At 40.0% G+C, this 16,543-nt stretch overlaps 2 protein-coding genes across 3 annotated transcripts; one reads left to right on the top strand and one right to left on the bottom strand.

The window, feature by feature from the left end:
- Positions 1–789: 789 nt before the first annotated feature.
- On the top strand, positions 790–6,651 carry LOC124041195 (cyclin-dependent kinase 1). Of its 2 annotated transcripts, none has more exons than XM_046358469.1 (8): positions 790–965; positions 1,467–1,509; positions 1,725–1,881; positions 3,697–3,820; positions 4,352–4,522; positions 5,527–5,690; positions 5,921–6,062; positions 6,295–6,651. In XM_046358469.1, the coding sequence occupies exons 2-8, from the start codon at positions 1,473–1,475 to the stop codon at positions 6,406–6,408; spliced, it is 909 nt and encodes a 302-aa protein (XP_046214425.1). In that variant the 5' UTR covers positions 790–965; positions 1,467–1,472; the 3' UTR covers positions 6,409–6,651. The 2 variants fall into 2 exon arrangements, with proteins under 2 accessions (XP_046214425.1, XP_046214426.1); XM_046358470.1 differs by having other exon boundaries at positions 797–977.
- Positions 6,652–11,134: 4,483 nt separating this feature from the next.
- Positions 11,135–16,094, bottom strand: tmem26a (transmembrane protein 26a). The gene is made up of 6 exons (XM_046357832.1): positions 15,853–16,094; positions 15,035–15,131; positions 14,844–14,933; positions 13,620–13,828; positions 13,130–13,209; positions 11,135–12,026 (listed from the first exon to the last, which is right to left on the bottom strand). Exons 1-6 carry the CDS (start codon positions 16,044–16,046, stop codon positions 11,647–11,649), a joined length of 1,050 nt encoding a protein of 349 aa, XP_046213788.1. The 5' UTR covers positions 16,047–16,094; the 3' UTR covers positions 11,135–11,646.
- Positions 16,095–16,543: the final 449 nt, after the last annotated feature.

The raw sequence follows: 16,543 nt of genomic DNA, 5'->3' as shown, positions 1-16,543 counted from the left end.
AGGACATGGCCCTGGTGTTTGACCCACAGGTTTGACTACTTGAAAAGGGTGCATAGTCTAAAAAGGGTCAACCCAAAAGAGCTCAGGGGGAATTTAATTGGTATTGCAGTGGCTACCTAGTCAAAAGCTCCTATAGCCACTCTAGCACGGAATTTCAATCTGCAAATGTTCATAAATGCAAGTAGCTGTTTGGTTGGGTCTTTTGTCCATTTATTAGCAGCAAAGATATAAACATAGTAACATAGTAAAAATTCCATAAAAGCATCCCAGAGCATACAATGATTTCTGTGCTCTCCATACCTGTGCATCCCTAGTGTGCCTACTTCCGGGTCATCTGTGTGCTCTAAATACATGTGACCAGTGAACCAACATGTCCTCTACTGAAAATATTATGTGGAATGACCGAGTTTGGGAAACGCTGTTGTAGCCTATTACCACTAATAGAATAGTGAGGTTATTTATAACAAATATTTGATTTTACTTTGACCAGGGTTGATTATTATATATATTTTTAAACAATTAATGAATATACTGGTAACCAATCTACATTTCAAACGATTTTAAGTTGAACCAATGTGGAATTTTTATTTTTTAAATGTCTGACAAAATGCTTTTGAGTGAAAACTGTTTTGCTAACAAGTTCTTTCAATAATCAGGCAAATGAAGGTACATTCCCCTAAAACAAATCCTAATGATTTATTCATCCATAAACATTTCCCGACACCACCGCGCTTTAAAACCATAAAATCCCGCTTCGAGCTGGACTCCTCCCGATTGGTGCTTTTGAAAGACAGCGAGCGACGTGATTGCTTGGTTTTGAAAGCCTGAAGCGCCGCGGCCAATTCGAAAAGAATGCACCCACTCAGTACTGTAAACGTAGCTGACTGCAAGAGAGCCACACTCATTTTCCACCCAGCTAGTTAAGTTAACTTAGCTACAGTCAAGTTACACAACGATATTGGAAGGTAGCTATATATGTATGTGTCACATTTTTAGCTACAAGGTTTGTTTGGTCGATTGTATTGTAGCAGTTGTCATCATGGCATTTACAATTTAGCTAGTTAACTCGCCTGCATTGGAAACATTTGCACAGCATGTAAAATCAAGGATATTTAAAATTATTACTAAAGGTGTCACGTCACAAAGTAATGCATGGTTTTACTGTTTAGTTTTTGCTATCGAATAATGATTCTAGTTAATGAAATGTCTATCTAGTTCAGTTGTCTAGCTAGCTACGGTAACGTTAGTTAAATTAGCCAGCTAACGCGTTAGCTAGATCTGTTTTTTTTTTACATTCGCTGAATGTATTGATTAATTTCCTATCACTTTTCAGATGGGCAGTTATAGCACTAACGTTAGCTATGAAACGTGTTAACAAAAACAAACACAGTTTGCTATTTTTGACTTGTCGTTCATTTGAAATGGCATAATTGTTTTGTAGCAAACCTAGCCTGTTTTTTTTTCAGGGAACAATGGACGATTACGTGAAAATAGAGAAAATCGGAGAGGGTAAGTTATTTATAACTTTGGTTCGTTTAAAAAAAAAGAAGCTTTCGTTTGTTTTCCCCAAAACTCCATTCGGAGTCAACTCTAGCAAGACTTGTGTGTATGTCATTTGATTGTCTTCCTTTTAGTTATGACAACCTATTCACTATACCTTGTTCATCACGTCAATTACTAGCTACACACCATAGTAAAGAATGAGTTGTGCCTGTGATTTCCAGGTACCTATGGGGTTGTGTATAAAGGCAGACACAAGACGACAGGCCAGGTGGTGGCAATGAAGAAGATCCGTCTGGAGAGTGAGGAGGAGGGAGTGCCAAGCACTGCTGTTAGAGAGATCTCTCTTCTCAAAGAGCTAGCGCACCCTAATGTTGTACAGTATGTAACAGTCTGTTTGTGTCTGTGGGGTTCTTATTAAAAGTGTTTACAGTAGCCAGGCAGCAAGAGAAGTAAACATGTGGTTTGTCTTATCAGTTCAAAACTTAGACATCGTTATGCCAAAAAAGGCCAGATCAAGTCTAGTATTTGTCAGATCATATTTATCTGTCTAGTGTATACATACAGTTTGAAGTCAGAAGTTAACATACACCTTAGCCAAATATATTTAAACTGTTTTTCACAATTCCTGACATTTAATCCTAGTAAAAATCCCCTGTCTTAGTTCAGGTAAGATCACCACTTTATTTTAAGAATGTGAAATGTCAGAATAATATAGATTTATTTCAACTTTATTTATTTCATCACATTCCCAGTGGGTCAGAAGTTTACATACACTCAATTAGTATTTGGTAGCATTACCTTTAAATTGTTTAACTTGGGTCAAATGTTTAGGTTAGCCTTCCACAAGTGTCCCACAATAAGTTTGGTGTATTTTGGCCCATTTCTCTTGCCAGAGCTGGTGTAACTGAGTCATGTTTGTAGGCCTCCTTGCTCACACATGTTTTTTCAGTTCTGCCCACACATTTTCTATGGGATTGAGGTCAGGGCTTTGTGATGGCCACTCCAATACCTTGACTTTGTTGTTCTTATGCAACTTTGCCACAACTTTGGAAGTATGCTTGGGGTCATTGACCCTTTGGAAGACCCATTTGCGACCAAGCTTTAACTTCCTGTCTAGAGATGTAGCTTCAATATATCCACATACCTTTCCTTCCTCATGTCGCCATCTATTTTGTGAAGTGCGCCAGTCCCTCCTGCAGCAAAGCACCCCAACAACAAGATGCTGCGACCCCCGTACTTCACGGTTGGGGTGGTGTTCTTCAGCTTGCAAGCTTCCCCTTTTTCCTCTAAACATAACGCTGGTCATTATGACCAAACAGTTCTATTTTTGTTTCATCAGACCAGAGAATATTACCCCAAAAAGTAAGATTTTTGTCCCCGTGTGCACTTGCAAACCGCAGTCTCTTTTTTTATGGCGGTTTTGGAGCAGTGGCTTCTTCCTTTCTAAGGGGCCTTAGGTTATGTCGATAAGGACTCGTTTTACTGTGGATATAGGTTCTTTTGTACCCGTTTCCTCCAGCATCTTCACAAGGTCCTTTGCTGTTCTGGGATTGATTTGCACATTTCGCACAAAAGTACTTCATCTCCAGGCGACGTGTCTCCATCCTGAGCGGTATGATGGCTGTGTGGTCCCATGGTGTTTATACGTGTGTACTATTGTTTGTACAGATGAACGTGGTACCTTAAGGCATTTGGTAATTTCTCAAGGATGAACCAGACTTGTGGAGGTCTAAAATTGTTTTTCTGGGGTCTTGGCTGATTTCTTTTGAGTTTCCCATGATGTCAAGCCAAGCGTGCTTGAAGGTAGGAATTGAAATGCATCCACAGGTACACCTCCAATTGACTCAAATGATGTCAATTAGCCTATCAGAAGCATCTAAAGCCATGACATAATTTTCTGGAATTTTACAAGCTGTTTAACGTCGGTCAACTTTTAGTGTAAGTTAACTTCTGACCCACTGGAATTGTGATACAGTGAAATAATCTGTGTAAACAATTGTTGGGAAAATTACTTGTGTCGTGCACAAAGTAGATGTCCTAACCGACCTGCCAAAACTATAGTTTGTTAATAAGAAATTTGTGGAGTGGTTGAAAAACAAGTTTTATTGACTCCAACCTAAGTGTATGTAGACTTCTGACTTCAACTGTAAATAAATAGCCTGTTTGTTTCCCATGTGTTTTGTTTCCAAACAGGCTTCTAGATGTGCTGATGCAGGAGTCCAGGCTGTACCTCATCTTTGAGTTCCTGTCCATGGACCTGAAGAAATACCTAGACTCTATCCCCTCGGGCCAGTACATGGACCCCATGCTTGTGAAGGTATGGGCCCCACTGAGGGCATGACAGTCATGAGGCACACAACCCTGTTTTGATGTATTTTTTTTTTCACTATCTGCTCTTGATACTACTGAGTACTGTGAAACTTCAATTAAACGCAAAGTCTCAAATAGCCACCTGACCCTTTTAATAGCTGGGTATCTGCACACATTCGGCAAATAAACAGAGTCAAAATGAATTGTTTACGAGGTTACCATGGACACAGTTCTGATATTCTCACAAAATTATCAGGGTGAAGGCGAAGGAGATGGAACAACACTAAGTGACCGTAGGGCCTCCAACTTTGCTTTTAGTACAGGCTTGACAAATTGGGCTTTCAGCCAGACTGCACGCTACTGTTGAAATGGGTACCGGTTGTGCTCAGTGATTGAAGCAAATAAATGCCCAGGCTATTCTTTGAAAGTTTTACAGTATACCAACTTAGTGTTTTAGTCCAAGTTGTCAGACTAAACAAATTGTTTTCTCGCTCGTAGGTTCATTTTAACCCTCTATTGCAATCTCCCATCCATCCAGAGCTATCTGTACCAGATCTTGGAAGGCATCCTGTTCTGCCACTGTAGAAGGGTCCTCCACAGAGACCTGAAACCTCAGAACCTGCTGATTGACAACAAGGGAGTGATCAAGCTGGCAGACTTTGGGTTGGCCAGGGCTTTCGGGGTGCCAGTCCGGGTATATACCCATGAGGTAAGCCAGAACACCACGTAGTTCATTACCAAAGAGCAATTGCAGTAGTGATGGGAAGTTGGGCTATTTTTACTGACTCTTTTCAACTCGTTCTGTCAAAATAACAGATCTTTCGACTCATTTCATTCATCTGGGCTGTATCACATCCGGCCATGATTGGGAGTCCCATAGGGCAGTGCACAATTGGCCCAGTGTTGGCCGGGGTAGGCAGTCATTGTAAATAAGAATTTGTTAACCTCTAAGTAGGCAAGTCAGTTAAATAAATACAATTTTGATTTAGTAATACCCAGAGCATGCAGAAGCCCCCACTGGCAAAGGATGAACAAAAAAACTAGATAGAATCATGATTCTACAAGCCTCTCGTTCACCATAGGTGGCTTGTTATTGGACCTGTCATTTGTGACAGACTTGTATATCTTTGCTTCAGACAATGTACATTTGTGATTGCTAGGCATACAAACCATATTGTTTACTGATACCTTTTTTAAATGAGGTCTAGTTGTGTCCGCAATCAGATTATTATAGATTTTAACTGAGTGTTGCGCAAAGGCAGGCTGTGAATTTTGGTTCTACAAAGCTGTGTCCATCGAGTTAAAATTCAATAATCAATTAATATCATACATTCTTGCACCATGCTATAAGTTATCAGTTCTAAACATGTTTTTCTCCTCTATGCTGCCTGTATCATGATCTAATTTCCCTAACGCGCATGATGGACATTTGCTGGTCGGAGCAATGTCTCCTGAGCCACTGAGGCGGAGGAGCGCATATTAACCCTGTTGTAGAATTCATTGTATCCAGCGGGTCCAACGAAAAAACTGAAACGAACAAGTTACTCTGAAAAATTAATTTGGAGTCTCGAGTCATTAAAAAGTTGTTCAAAAAGAATGACTTGTCCGCCAGCTGCACGTCTCTAATTAGCAGATAGCTTAACTTTACAATGCTATCATAAGGGGTGTGTATGCACACGTTAATAAGGTCATTAACTGTGTCTTTGTGTCCAGGTTGTGACACTGTGGTACAGGGCTCCTGAGGTGCTGCTGGGGGCCCCACGGTACTCCACCCCTGTGGATGTCTGGAGTATCGGGACCATCTTTGCAGAGTTGGCTACAAAGAAACCACTTTTCCACGGAGACTCAGAGATAGACCAGCTTTTCAGGATATTCAGGTCTATTTGCATAAGAGTATACACATCTGTAATATACCCAATCCTACTAGTAGCAACATCTAGGTTGGTTAATCAATGTTTGATGCTAGATTAGGACATTTGCTTGATCTGTTGTGAGCAACGAGCCATCCCAAATTATTGACAGTCAACAGACAATTGCTCCATGATGGACATACCACATTGGCTTGGGTGAAGTATTTATCAAGCATCGTTGTCTCCTCCTGTTTCAGGACCCTTGGTACTCCCAACAATGACATCTGGCCAGAGGTTGAGTCTCTGCCTGACTACAAGAACACGTTCCCCAAGTGGAAGTCTGGGAACCTGTCTTCCATGGTGAAGAACCTGGACAAGAAAGGCATTGATCTGCTCGCTGTAAGATTTCACCATTCTCCTTGATTTTATTTAGATTGAAACATTGTTGCTGTAGAAGCCCTGTGCTCACATGTCTTTTTCAAGCGGCTGGTTGTGTTTTTTTTGGGATAGCATTGGTGATATTGAAGTGACTTATTGTTCCGTCAGCCCAGCAGTAGCCTTTAGGATACATATACATATGACCACCTTCTGTAGAAGGTTATGAAGTGACTTTTTTTTTTTTTCCTCAAAGAAAACACTAATCTATGACCCACCCAAGAGGATCTCTGCCAGACAGGCAATGAGCCATCCATACTTTGACGACCTGGACAAAACCACTCTACCTGCCAGCACGGTCAAGATGTAAACGCCACACAGCTTGACTTAAAGGACCTGAAAAATAGTACAATTATGGAAGCATATTGATCGTCTTTTTTTTGTATGTTTGTTTTTTCTTTGTTTGTCCTTTTTCTATCTACCGGTAATATTAATCATTATTCTGTAAATAGCGTTTAAAAAAACTAAACCGGTTTGGATCTAAAGTGACACGTACTAAAGGTTACATTCAAAAGTATTTTTTTCAATAAAGTGCACTTTTCTAGATCCGTTACTTTTAAGTTGTGTGTTTGTAATTTTTTTATTGGGGAATAATAACTGTGTTACTGTTGCAGGATTCCTGCGTTGTTTGATGCTTTCAAGTGTATTTTCTTTGCCAGGCATACCATATCAGGTTTTAACATAATTCTTCCTCTAGACTTGTTTAAAACCAGTACCAAACCATTTGTTTTAAGAGCTGGAGTAAGAAAATGTATTATACTGGGATTTTAAAAACTAACCCGTTCCTCCAACACAGTATTTTGTCTGGCTGGTAGAAGGAAACTCTGTTAGATTCCTTTTTAGAGTGAGTTTTAGTTGGCCAATCTATACTGCATTTGTTTTAAAGTTGTGTAATGCTTTTCTTGACAGTTGCATATATTCCCAAACTGGAATTAAGTCTGTGTTCATTCTGCCTGGTTTTACTTGATGTCATACATGGTCCTCCATTGAGGTGGCATATAGCTTAGCGGTTAAGAGTGTTGGGCCAGTGACCCAAAGGTCGTTGGTTCGATACCATGAGCTGACTTGGTGAAAAATCTGTCTGTGCCCTTAAGCAATGCACTTAACCCCAATTGCTACTATGAATCCCTCTGTATGCGAGCATCTGCTGCAGGACTCAAATGTAAATAAGGTGGTCAGTTGTGGATGTCTTCCCTAGCGGGACGGGGAGGTTCCCCTATGTTAAAAGGATGTGTTGGCGACTAGGAAATGACCACATTTGATTTTAATGACATTAAATTCCCATTGTAGCAGTTCTCAATATCAAATAGTTTCTGGATGACAAGTGCCTTACTCTAATAGTTTTTTTCTGTAATTGTTTATAAAAATGTGATATTTCTCAGGGGGAAGGGCACCAAAGCGGTGCATTAACCACAGTGTGAATCAATATTCCGAGTGGAGGAGGCATATGTAACCTGAGAACCAGCTGTTATAGCAATATTGTTTACAAGCACACATATTCTCACTAAACTAGCAGGATAGTGAATGCTGATTGCGGGACCTTGACAAACTTAAGTGAGTGATGACTATATAGCTACAGTATGTTCAAGTATATTTTTCTGGGTTTATCTACCTCTGTTAGTGATTTCTTGCCTCGCTGGCTTGCTAACTTGCGAGGTAATCAATCCTCTGATGACATCTGCGATGTTGACCATAACCATCGAATTAAGTGTTAATTTACACCAGCTGCATTTGAGGTTGGAGGATTCTCTATTCACTTCAATGTAAACCCCTTTCTGGTGCAACTTTTCATGACATGGCCGTGAAATTGTTCTATTGGCAGAGCGGTTTGGAACTGTAGTTATTGGCCTATTAACTTATACCACCTGGTGATGTCACCTGGCAAGCCAAAACGCCATCCATGAAAAATAACACAGATCACATTTTTACAGTGTTTTATCAGCTGTTGTACAATATGATACAGAATGTTGACTGCACTGGGTTAAGCAATGTTCTAAAGTGGACCAGCTCATTGTATCCTACCATATTTAGTTAAGTGATGCTAGTGTCATTCAGATATCAGGATACATGAAATAGTCTGTCTTCCAGATACACATTTTGTGCATGACTGGGCAGGTTATCGGACAATGCCTGGAGAAGTGTAGGAATTTTATAAAATAATCTCTGATTTTCCTCAGAATTTATTTATCTGGAACGCTCCCCTTCTTGTGCCTAATTGATCACTGTTGTGCAGGAAGAGGTATTTTCTTCGTTTCCTTCATGCATTGGGCTAAACTGCAGGCACTTCCAACAAAGCACAGTTGAGTGGGAGTGAAGTGAATTCACATGAATACTGATTTGTTATGTGGCATTCTAGATGCTTGGTCTTTTGTATTCTTGGCCTGTCACTCATTGTTTATAAATGGCAAGTGTTGAAAATAACAGCAGGCTTTCAATTTAAAAACAAAAGGCTGCTGTATGAGGGATAGAATAATGTATTTCTATTGAATATATTCAGTTTGTTTTTCATAAATCATCCTCACCCAGAATAAAATGCCATTTATACATTGACCTACATTCTGACGAGAGCCGTTAACATGAATGTAATGTGAAGCGATATCTACAATGTGACATTTATCATACAGTATCTGGACTTCAGACCCAGAAGCTTTACATATTGCTCGATATATATTTTAAGATCATTTCCAATTGAGCTGACAAATAAAGCCTTTGCCGAGAACATTGCCTTTAAATTTCAATCACGCTGTAACGCTGAACTTCCGTGATATGCATTGAATAGAGCCCCTAGTTTGACTGCAATGTTCTCACTGAGGACACCATAGAGAGAGAGAGAGTACAGTCATTCTGTGATGTAAAGATAACCCAGGCTGTGACCCCATTTAGGGAGTGAGAGGGGGAGGGTCATGTAATTTGTAATCAATTAAATGTCATATTGCTCAAAGTTGCTTATTATATCTCAATGTGTGCCCGATGCTATAGGCCATGTGTATTCAACTCTTAACCAGCAGGCTCCAGCCCTCATAGAGTTTCTGTTCTACCTGATAATGAATTGCACCCACCTGGTGTCCCAGCTCCACAACCTTCTGGTTACTTTGCGATGTAATGCTTAAAAACAAAAACAGTTCTGAAACTGCATATCTAATGCTCTGGTCTGTCCTAGGGTTGAGGGTAAACAGTAGGCATGCATTTTGCTGTCCAGTTTGTGTTTGAATTATTAGCCCATACATTATTATTTCAGAGAGGTCCGACATTCTCCAGGTATCCCTCATCATAAATAACGTACAGGCTCTTAGGCGATGAATAGGGACAGACACTTACAAGCACCCAGAAACAATGCGCAACAATGAGGCTTAATTGATAAGGTCTTGACTTTGGAATGATTTGCAGCTTTTGTTAAAAATGAATGCAAACAATAAAGACTTCCCAAATCTGCTGTATGTTGACTACCCAGATAGTACAAATGGTCAAGTCTAAAATATGTTCACTGAATAAAAACACTGAATACATTTTATTCAATGATTGAAATAACGTAAAATACAAAAAACAATCTACCTGCATGGAAATAAAGAATATGAATACATTTAAACGAAGAAAATACAAATGAAACTGCCTGCCATTTCACCCCTATGAAATTCTAAGCTCAATTCAGCCAGGCGTATTACAGTACAGTAGCATACAGCGCATTCGGAAAAGATTCAGACCCCTTGACTTTTTCCAAATTTTGTTGTTAGAGCCTTATTCTAAAATGGATTAAATTGTTTTTTTCCCCCCTCATCAATCTACACACAATATCCCATAATGACAAAGAAAAACATGTTTTTAGCATTTTTTGCCAATGTATTAAAAATAAAAAACTGAAATATCACATTTACATAAGTATTCAGACCCTTTACTCAGTACTTTGTTGAAGCACCTTTGGCAGCAATTAAAGTCTTCTTTGGGTATGACGCTACAAGCTTGGCACAGCTGTGGAGTTTCTCCCATTCTCAGCAGATCCTCTCAAGCTCTGTCAGGTTGGACCAGGAGTGTCGCTGCACAGCTATTTTCAGGTTTCTCTAGAGATATTCGATTGGGATCATGTCCGGCTCTGGCTTGGCCACTCAAGGACATTGAGACTTGTCCCGAAGCCACTCCTGTGTTGTCTTGGTTGTGTGATTAGTGTTGTTGTCCTGTTGGAAGGCGAACCTTCACCCCAGACTGAGGTTCTGAGCACTCTGGACCAGGTTTTCATCAAGGATCTCTCTGTACTTTGTTTGTTCGTCTTTCCCTCGATCCGGACTCGTCTCCCAGTTCCTGACGCTGAAAAACATCCCCACAGCATGATGCAGCCACCACCATGCTTCACTGTAGGGATGGTGCCAGGTTTACTTCAGACGTGACGCTTGGCATGGTTTCATCAGACCAGAGAATCTTGTTTCTCATGGTCTGAGAGTCCTTTAGGTTCCTTTTGGCAAACTCAAAGCGGCTATCATGTCCCTTTTACTGAGGAGTAGCTTCCGTCTGGCCACTCTACCATAAAGGCTTGATTGGGGGAGTGCTGCATAGATGGTTGTCCTTCTGGAAGGTTCTCCCATCTCCACAGAGGAACTCTGGAGCACTGTCAGAGTGACCATCGGGTTCTTGTTCACCTCCCTCCCGATTGCTCAGTCTTGGTGGTTCCAAACTTCTTCCATTTAAGAATGATGAAGGCTATTGTGCCTTGGTTACCTTCAATGCTGCAGAAATATTTTGGTACCCTTCCCCAGTTCTGTGCCTTGACACAACCCTGTCTCTGAGCTCTATGGACAATTCCTTTGACCTCATGGCTTGGTTTTTTCTCTGACATTAACTGTCTACTGTGGGACCTTATATAGACAGGTGTGTGCCTTTCCAAATCATGACCAATCAATTGAATTTACCACAGGTGGACTCCAATCATGTTGTAGAAACATCTCAAGGATGATCAATGGAAACAGGAGGCACCTGAGCTCAATTTCAAGTCTCATAGCAAAGGGTCTGAATACTTATGTCAATAAGGTATTTCCCAAAAACCTGTTTTCACTTTGTCCTTATAGGGTTTTGTTTGTAGATTGATGAGGAACATTTTATTTAATCAATTTTAGAATAAGTCTGTAACGTAACAAAATGTAGAAAAAGGGAAGGGGTCTGAATACGTTCCGAATCCACTGCATAATCACACCTTTTCCCATCGTCAAAAGCAACCCATTGGAAAACAAAATCGGGTAGATTTTGTCAGCTGTGGACAGTTACATTTGGCTGCCTACCTTTTCAGTCATACTCTTTGTTTGCTAACATTTTTTTTCTTCTATTTCACATACCTTTGGGGGTAAACTTCTAAGCCATGTCATTTTTGTCAAAGGGGTAAAAACATTACAAAAAAAGTTAAAATACTGTAGAAAATCAGCTGAGCTGAAATTGAATATATGCTTGTGACTTTTAAACGGTTTCTGTTTCTCCTTCTCTTTACGCATGGAAATGTCAAGTCAGATAATTAATTCCAGCTTTTGAACTCACAAATCCTGTCCAATTTTGAACTATAAACAGTGCACTACGTAATGGTACTTTCTGTATTAACTTCCTCCAAAGCAGAGGCAGGAACCTTGTCTCTCTCCAACCTCCCCTCCACCTCTACCCTACTACAATCAGGGATGTTACTGCTGCTTCTGGACCTGACTACAGGTCTGTAGTTCTGGCATATGACGGCCAGCCGGTAGAAGTTCAGGATGACCACCAGGAAGTTTTTAATGGTAAAGAACACCAACATCTGGTGAAAGACATCAAAGTAGGTCATGACGGTGAGCCGGACCACAAGGAAAGGGCCATCCTGGATGAATAGGCTCTCAATGATGCTCCATATGTCTGTGCTGTGCTTGGTCAGGAGGGAATCGCCTTGGCCTTCACCCTCACTTTCTGGCTTTGAGTTCACCACTAAGGACACACACACGCACACACACACACACACACACGAGTTGAGTTTCAAAAACTATTTTCACATATTGTTGTAAACTAGGGCTGAAGGCCTGAAGTATTTTCCATTGAGGTCTTCAACAGGCTAATTGTAGATATATAGAATTGCATATTCTAAGTGCATCCTCTTAATATTATATGTGTTGAGTGGATGGTTACATATCCGCTTCTAGTAAATCATTTCAGGTTGTGAATAATTCAGTAGATAAGGTGTGGTCTGAGAACAAGGGAGGCTGCAATGAACTCTTTATGATCCTCAACCCTGAATTGTTTCGCCACATGGCTATAATGGATTTCAGGAGGTCAGGGTTATTGGCAGTTTGCCTGTCAATAGCCTAATCCATCCGCCAAGCAATGAAGAACCGAAGAAGAAGTGAGCCTTAATCTGTTTATAAAGCTGACAGATCAAATCACTGTACGGTACGCAATATAAGAGTCCATATGTGTTGCTGCATTTTCCAATTTTAGCCATACTGATGATAAAACTGAGTTTCCGACTGTACTAAATAAAGTTTGCTTTAACCAATGGTGAGATCATTGCAGTTTGTGTAGGAAGTAAAAATGGTGATAGCAAACAAATCTGCTCAACTGTTTATGTAGCAACATGGCCACGATAGAGCTAGTTTGCCTCCTTTCAAATGTTTAGCCAAAGTCTAAACAGATCCCATATTGAGTTTACCTAAAACATTATCAATATTCCACTGACAAGAGTATTTTCTGGCCACAGTCATCCTACAAACAGATAACTTGAGAAAGCTGGTGGGGCCATGGGGGGAGGCTCTCTGCAGGTCTATGTCTACAACAGAGAAGGAAAGGTTTGCCTTCAAAGATGTGACATCCACAATGTTGTCTATGATATGGCTGTACCACTCAAAATGAACCCTCAAACCCACCATGAAAGTCTTGGCATCAGCATATAAAATACATCAAATCTGTAATTCACCCTAAAGAATACGAGCCTCAACATTCAGACAGATCCCGATAGCCTGTGTCTGTTGGCCAAAAGTCAAGGATAGTTAAGTTCACTGCTGATATTAATACTATTATGAAATGTAGAGACCCACCGGCCAGATGGAGAGGGAACTGTAACATGCTCCAGGTCCACACCGCCAAGATGATGTACACCAGCTGAGGGCTATTTTCCCTGGGAGGAATACGGAACATACAGCTCAACAAGTCAATGCATGTCCACTGTTGTTAACGGTTTTAGTTTTTTAGGTAAATTCTAGGATTTTACATTGATGAATTCTCGGAGTGATTTTGAGAGAATTCCACCGCTGGTTGTTACATTACTGCTACAATTTAGTAGCTAGTAAGTAAAACGTTGCATGTGCACTTAGTAGTAACTTAGTAAGTGTGTAACTAGTAAATATTTAAGTAGCACTGCAGTATTGTTGTTCCTTGTGATACAAAAGTCTAAAACTCAACACACCACTAAAGGCAGTTAGGTCGCCAGATTAATGTGCGAACACTGGGATCTGCTAAAGGCTCTTAAATACTCTGACAAGCTTTTAGCCTCAGTCAGTAAAGTCAATCGAAAGGTTGGACACCTACTTGACATCAGACAGTGTTTCACTGGTGAACTCCAAGATGTCAGCTGCTGTGCCAACGAAGATGAGCAGAAGCTGGGAGAGCTCCTCCCGTGTGACCCCGCCCCCCAGTGGGAGGAGCCACTTCCCAATGATGAGTAGGATTAGAAGGACCTGATGGAGGGCCAGGATCCAGTCGTTGGGACAAACCGTGGACAAGAGTTGGTCAAGACCCTTGAATGTCAATAGAAGGAATAGAGGTTCAAACCACAGATAATAAGCACTAGAAAATGTACTTTTGGAAAGCCTCAGGATATGAAGGGAAGAAGAGTCCGCTAATTACCCGCTAAGAGCCATGTCACTGCCATAGAAATAACCTTATATGTTGATAACGAAAAGTATACTTAGATGTCACCCTCGTTGACCGTGTATTCCCAAATACATCTGTGCAGAAAGGCCTTCTGAATAGATTTCATAAGGACTTGTCTTCTGAATATTTGCATGTTTATTTCTCGAATAAGGTCAAGGGTCCTGGCCCTAATTGCAAGGAAACATTTGCACTAGACAAGCATTTCTGGGTACGCACAATGGCAAAAAACATTTGGTTAGAAATCATGACAAACACGGGGCTTTCCATTATACAGTCAACATCATAAGACTCTGGTCACTTGATTCATGCTATGATGAAATATTGAGTGAATGGTCAGAATATACACTGATATATATATATATATATATATATATATATATATATATACAAGAGTATATGGACACCCATTCAAATTAGTGGATTTGGCTATTTCAGCCACACCCGTTGCTGACAGGTGTATAAAATCAAGCACACAGCCATGCGATCTCCATAGACAAACATTGGCAGTAGAATGGCCTTACTGAAGAGGTCTGTGACTTTCAAAGTGGCACCGTCACAGGATGCCACCTTTCCAACAAGTCAACATATATATATATATATAAACTTTTTTTTTAAATGTATTGAACTAGGCAAGTCAGTTAAGAACAAATTCTTATTTTCAATGATGGCCTAGGAACAGTGGGTTAACTGCCTGTTCAGAGGCAGAACAACAGATTTGTACCTTGTCAGCTCAGGGGTTTGAATTTGCAACTTTCCGGTTACTAGTCCAATACTCTAACCACTAGGCTACCCTGCCGGCCCATGTTTGGTCATGTAGCGTATATACAAAAGGGTAAAAGGAAAAATAGTCAAGAAATTAAAACCAGTTCCAGTATTTACCTTTAGATAGGTTTGAACCGTTAAATTCCCCACCGTTTCATTCCGAGAAATCATGCTTCTCACATTTTCCCATGAGTCCAGTTTCTTGCACTGAAATTAGATAAATGAAGTTGTAAGTAAATGTTTGATAACTGTCATGCATACATTGAACATGGAGTTGTGGGATTTCTCTCCTTCTCTGTTTTCTGTACCTGGAAGTCACTAGAGTTGTGATGCTGATGATGTAGTTCCAGAATCCAGATGGATGGAATGATACTGACAAGGAACAACATAATGGCTGGCGAGAACCTCGGGTTGGAGGAGAAAGGGAACTTTATTTATGAACTCTTTATTCCATTCACATGCATTTTAGAGATTCACGCACCTATCCAAAGTGATCCACAAATCATGGTCAATATTCTGTGGATATATATTTTTTATATCTTATACCCACAGAATAGCATAAAAATGATAACGCAGTGAGAGAGAAAAATGCATGTAGAATTACAACAAAAAATGTGAAGTGCAAACAAAAAAACACAGTGGTAAAACAATGAACACCAAATAGAACCAACACATGCCAGAATGAAAATATTCCTAACCACTTTATCCTCTTTATGACTTTATCATAATGTTTGACAAAACAATCAAATATTATTTTGGGAGCACAGGAAGTGTTCTCTCAGAGGGAGATGTGGCAGACAGACATGTCATTCTTCAATCTAGGGGTACCACCCTATCCTAATTTGTCCCAGGACATTTTATTAGCACAATGGGATAAGCAGCTGGATAAGGACTCTCTAGGGAGGGGGAAGGGGGATGTAGTTAGTTGTACAGTAAAAAAAATAATGAATTGGATTCTTCCCCAGAAAAAAGTAATTTATCACTTTATCTTGTTAATTTGTCTGTTATGTCTTTAGGATTAAAATATCTGGATAGCCTGCACATGACAAATTACGCACAGTATGATGATGTGCAAAATAGTGTACGAAGCCTACTCAGAAGATTAAATAAATGAACAACATCTTACCATTTATAATCTTTTCCCTTTCTTCTTTTCAAAGTTACTATCATTTCGACAACGAGAGGTAGAAAGAGGAATGTCATAAACCAGTAGATATTGTCATCTTTAACCAATGTCACTCTCCAAACTCCGATGAGTGAAATAAGAATGAAAAGCAACCTAGTAACTACCGCACACGAAAATTTGACCACAAACGCCATAATACTTAAGAATAAAGATTCGACAGCTCGTGTCCCGTTATTCCTGAAACTCCCACACACAGCCACTTGTACTCCAGCAGCAGCACAAACATTGACGTCATTTTAGCATGGGAATATAAAAACTTCAAAATAAAAGCCTGCATACCAAAACATTGCAATGTGGATAACGCATTCAAATGATATTGAATTTTAATCAATGGCCACTTTAATTGTGCCAAGAAAATGCTATAGGTAATTTATGAAAGCAAATAAAAAAATATGGCTTTCAAATTAGACCAATAATGAAAAAATACAATGTTGACATGTTGAGGATATTGGTCTGTAGATTGAAAACTTTTCTACCTGTATCAGTTAAAGTGGGGTGTAAAATACTCAGGAGGGTCTCTACTAACCAATATGTGTCGTTTTGGAGAGGGATTGTGTTGCACGGCCTGCTGCTGGCTTTTCACTCTGCCCCCTCTGAAGCGCAAAAAGCCATACGTAAAGTGGAAGTGACA

This window comes from Oncorhynchus gorbuscha, linkage group LG08 (assembly GCF_021184085.1).
Source record: "Oncorhynchus gorbuscha isolate QuinsamMale2020 ecotype Even-year linkage group LG08, OgorEven_v1.0, whole genome shotgun sequence".
NCBI lineage: Eukaryota > Metazoa > Chordata > Actinopteri > Salmoniformes > Salmonidae > Oncorhynchus > Oncorhynchus gorbuscha.
This window is presented reverse-complemented; position numbering and strand designations above follow the sequence as displayed.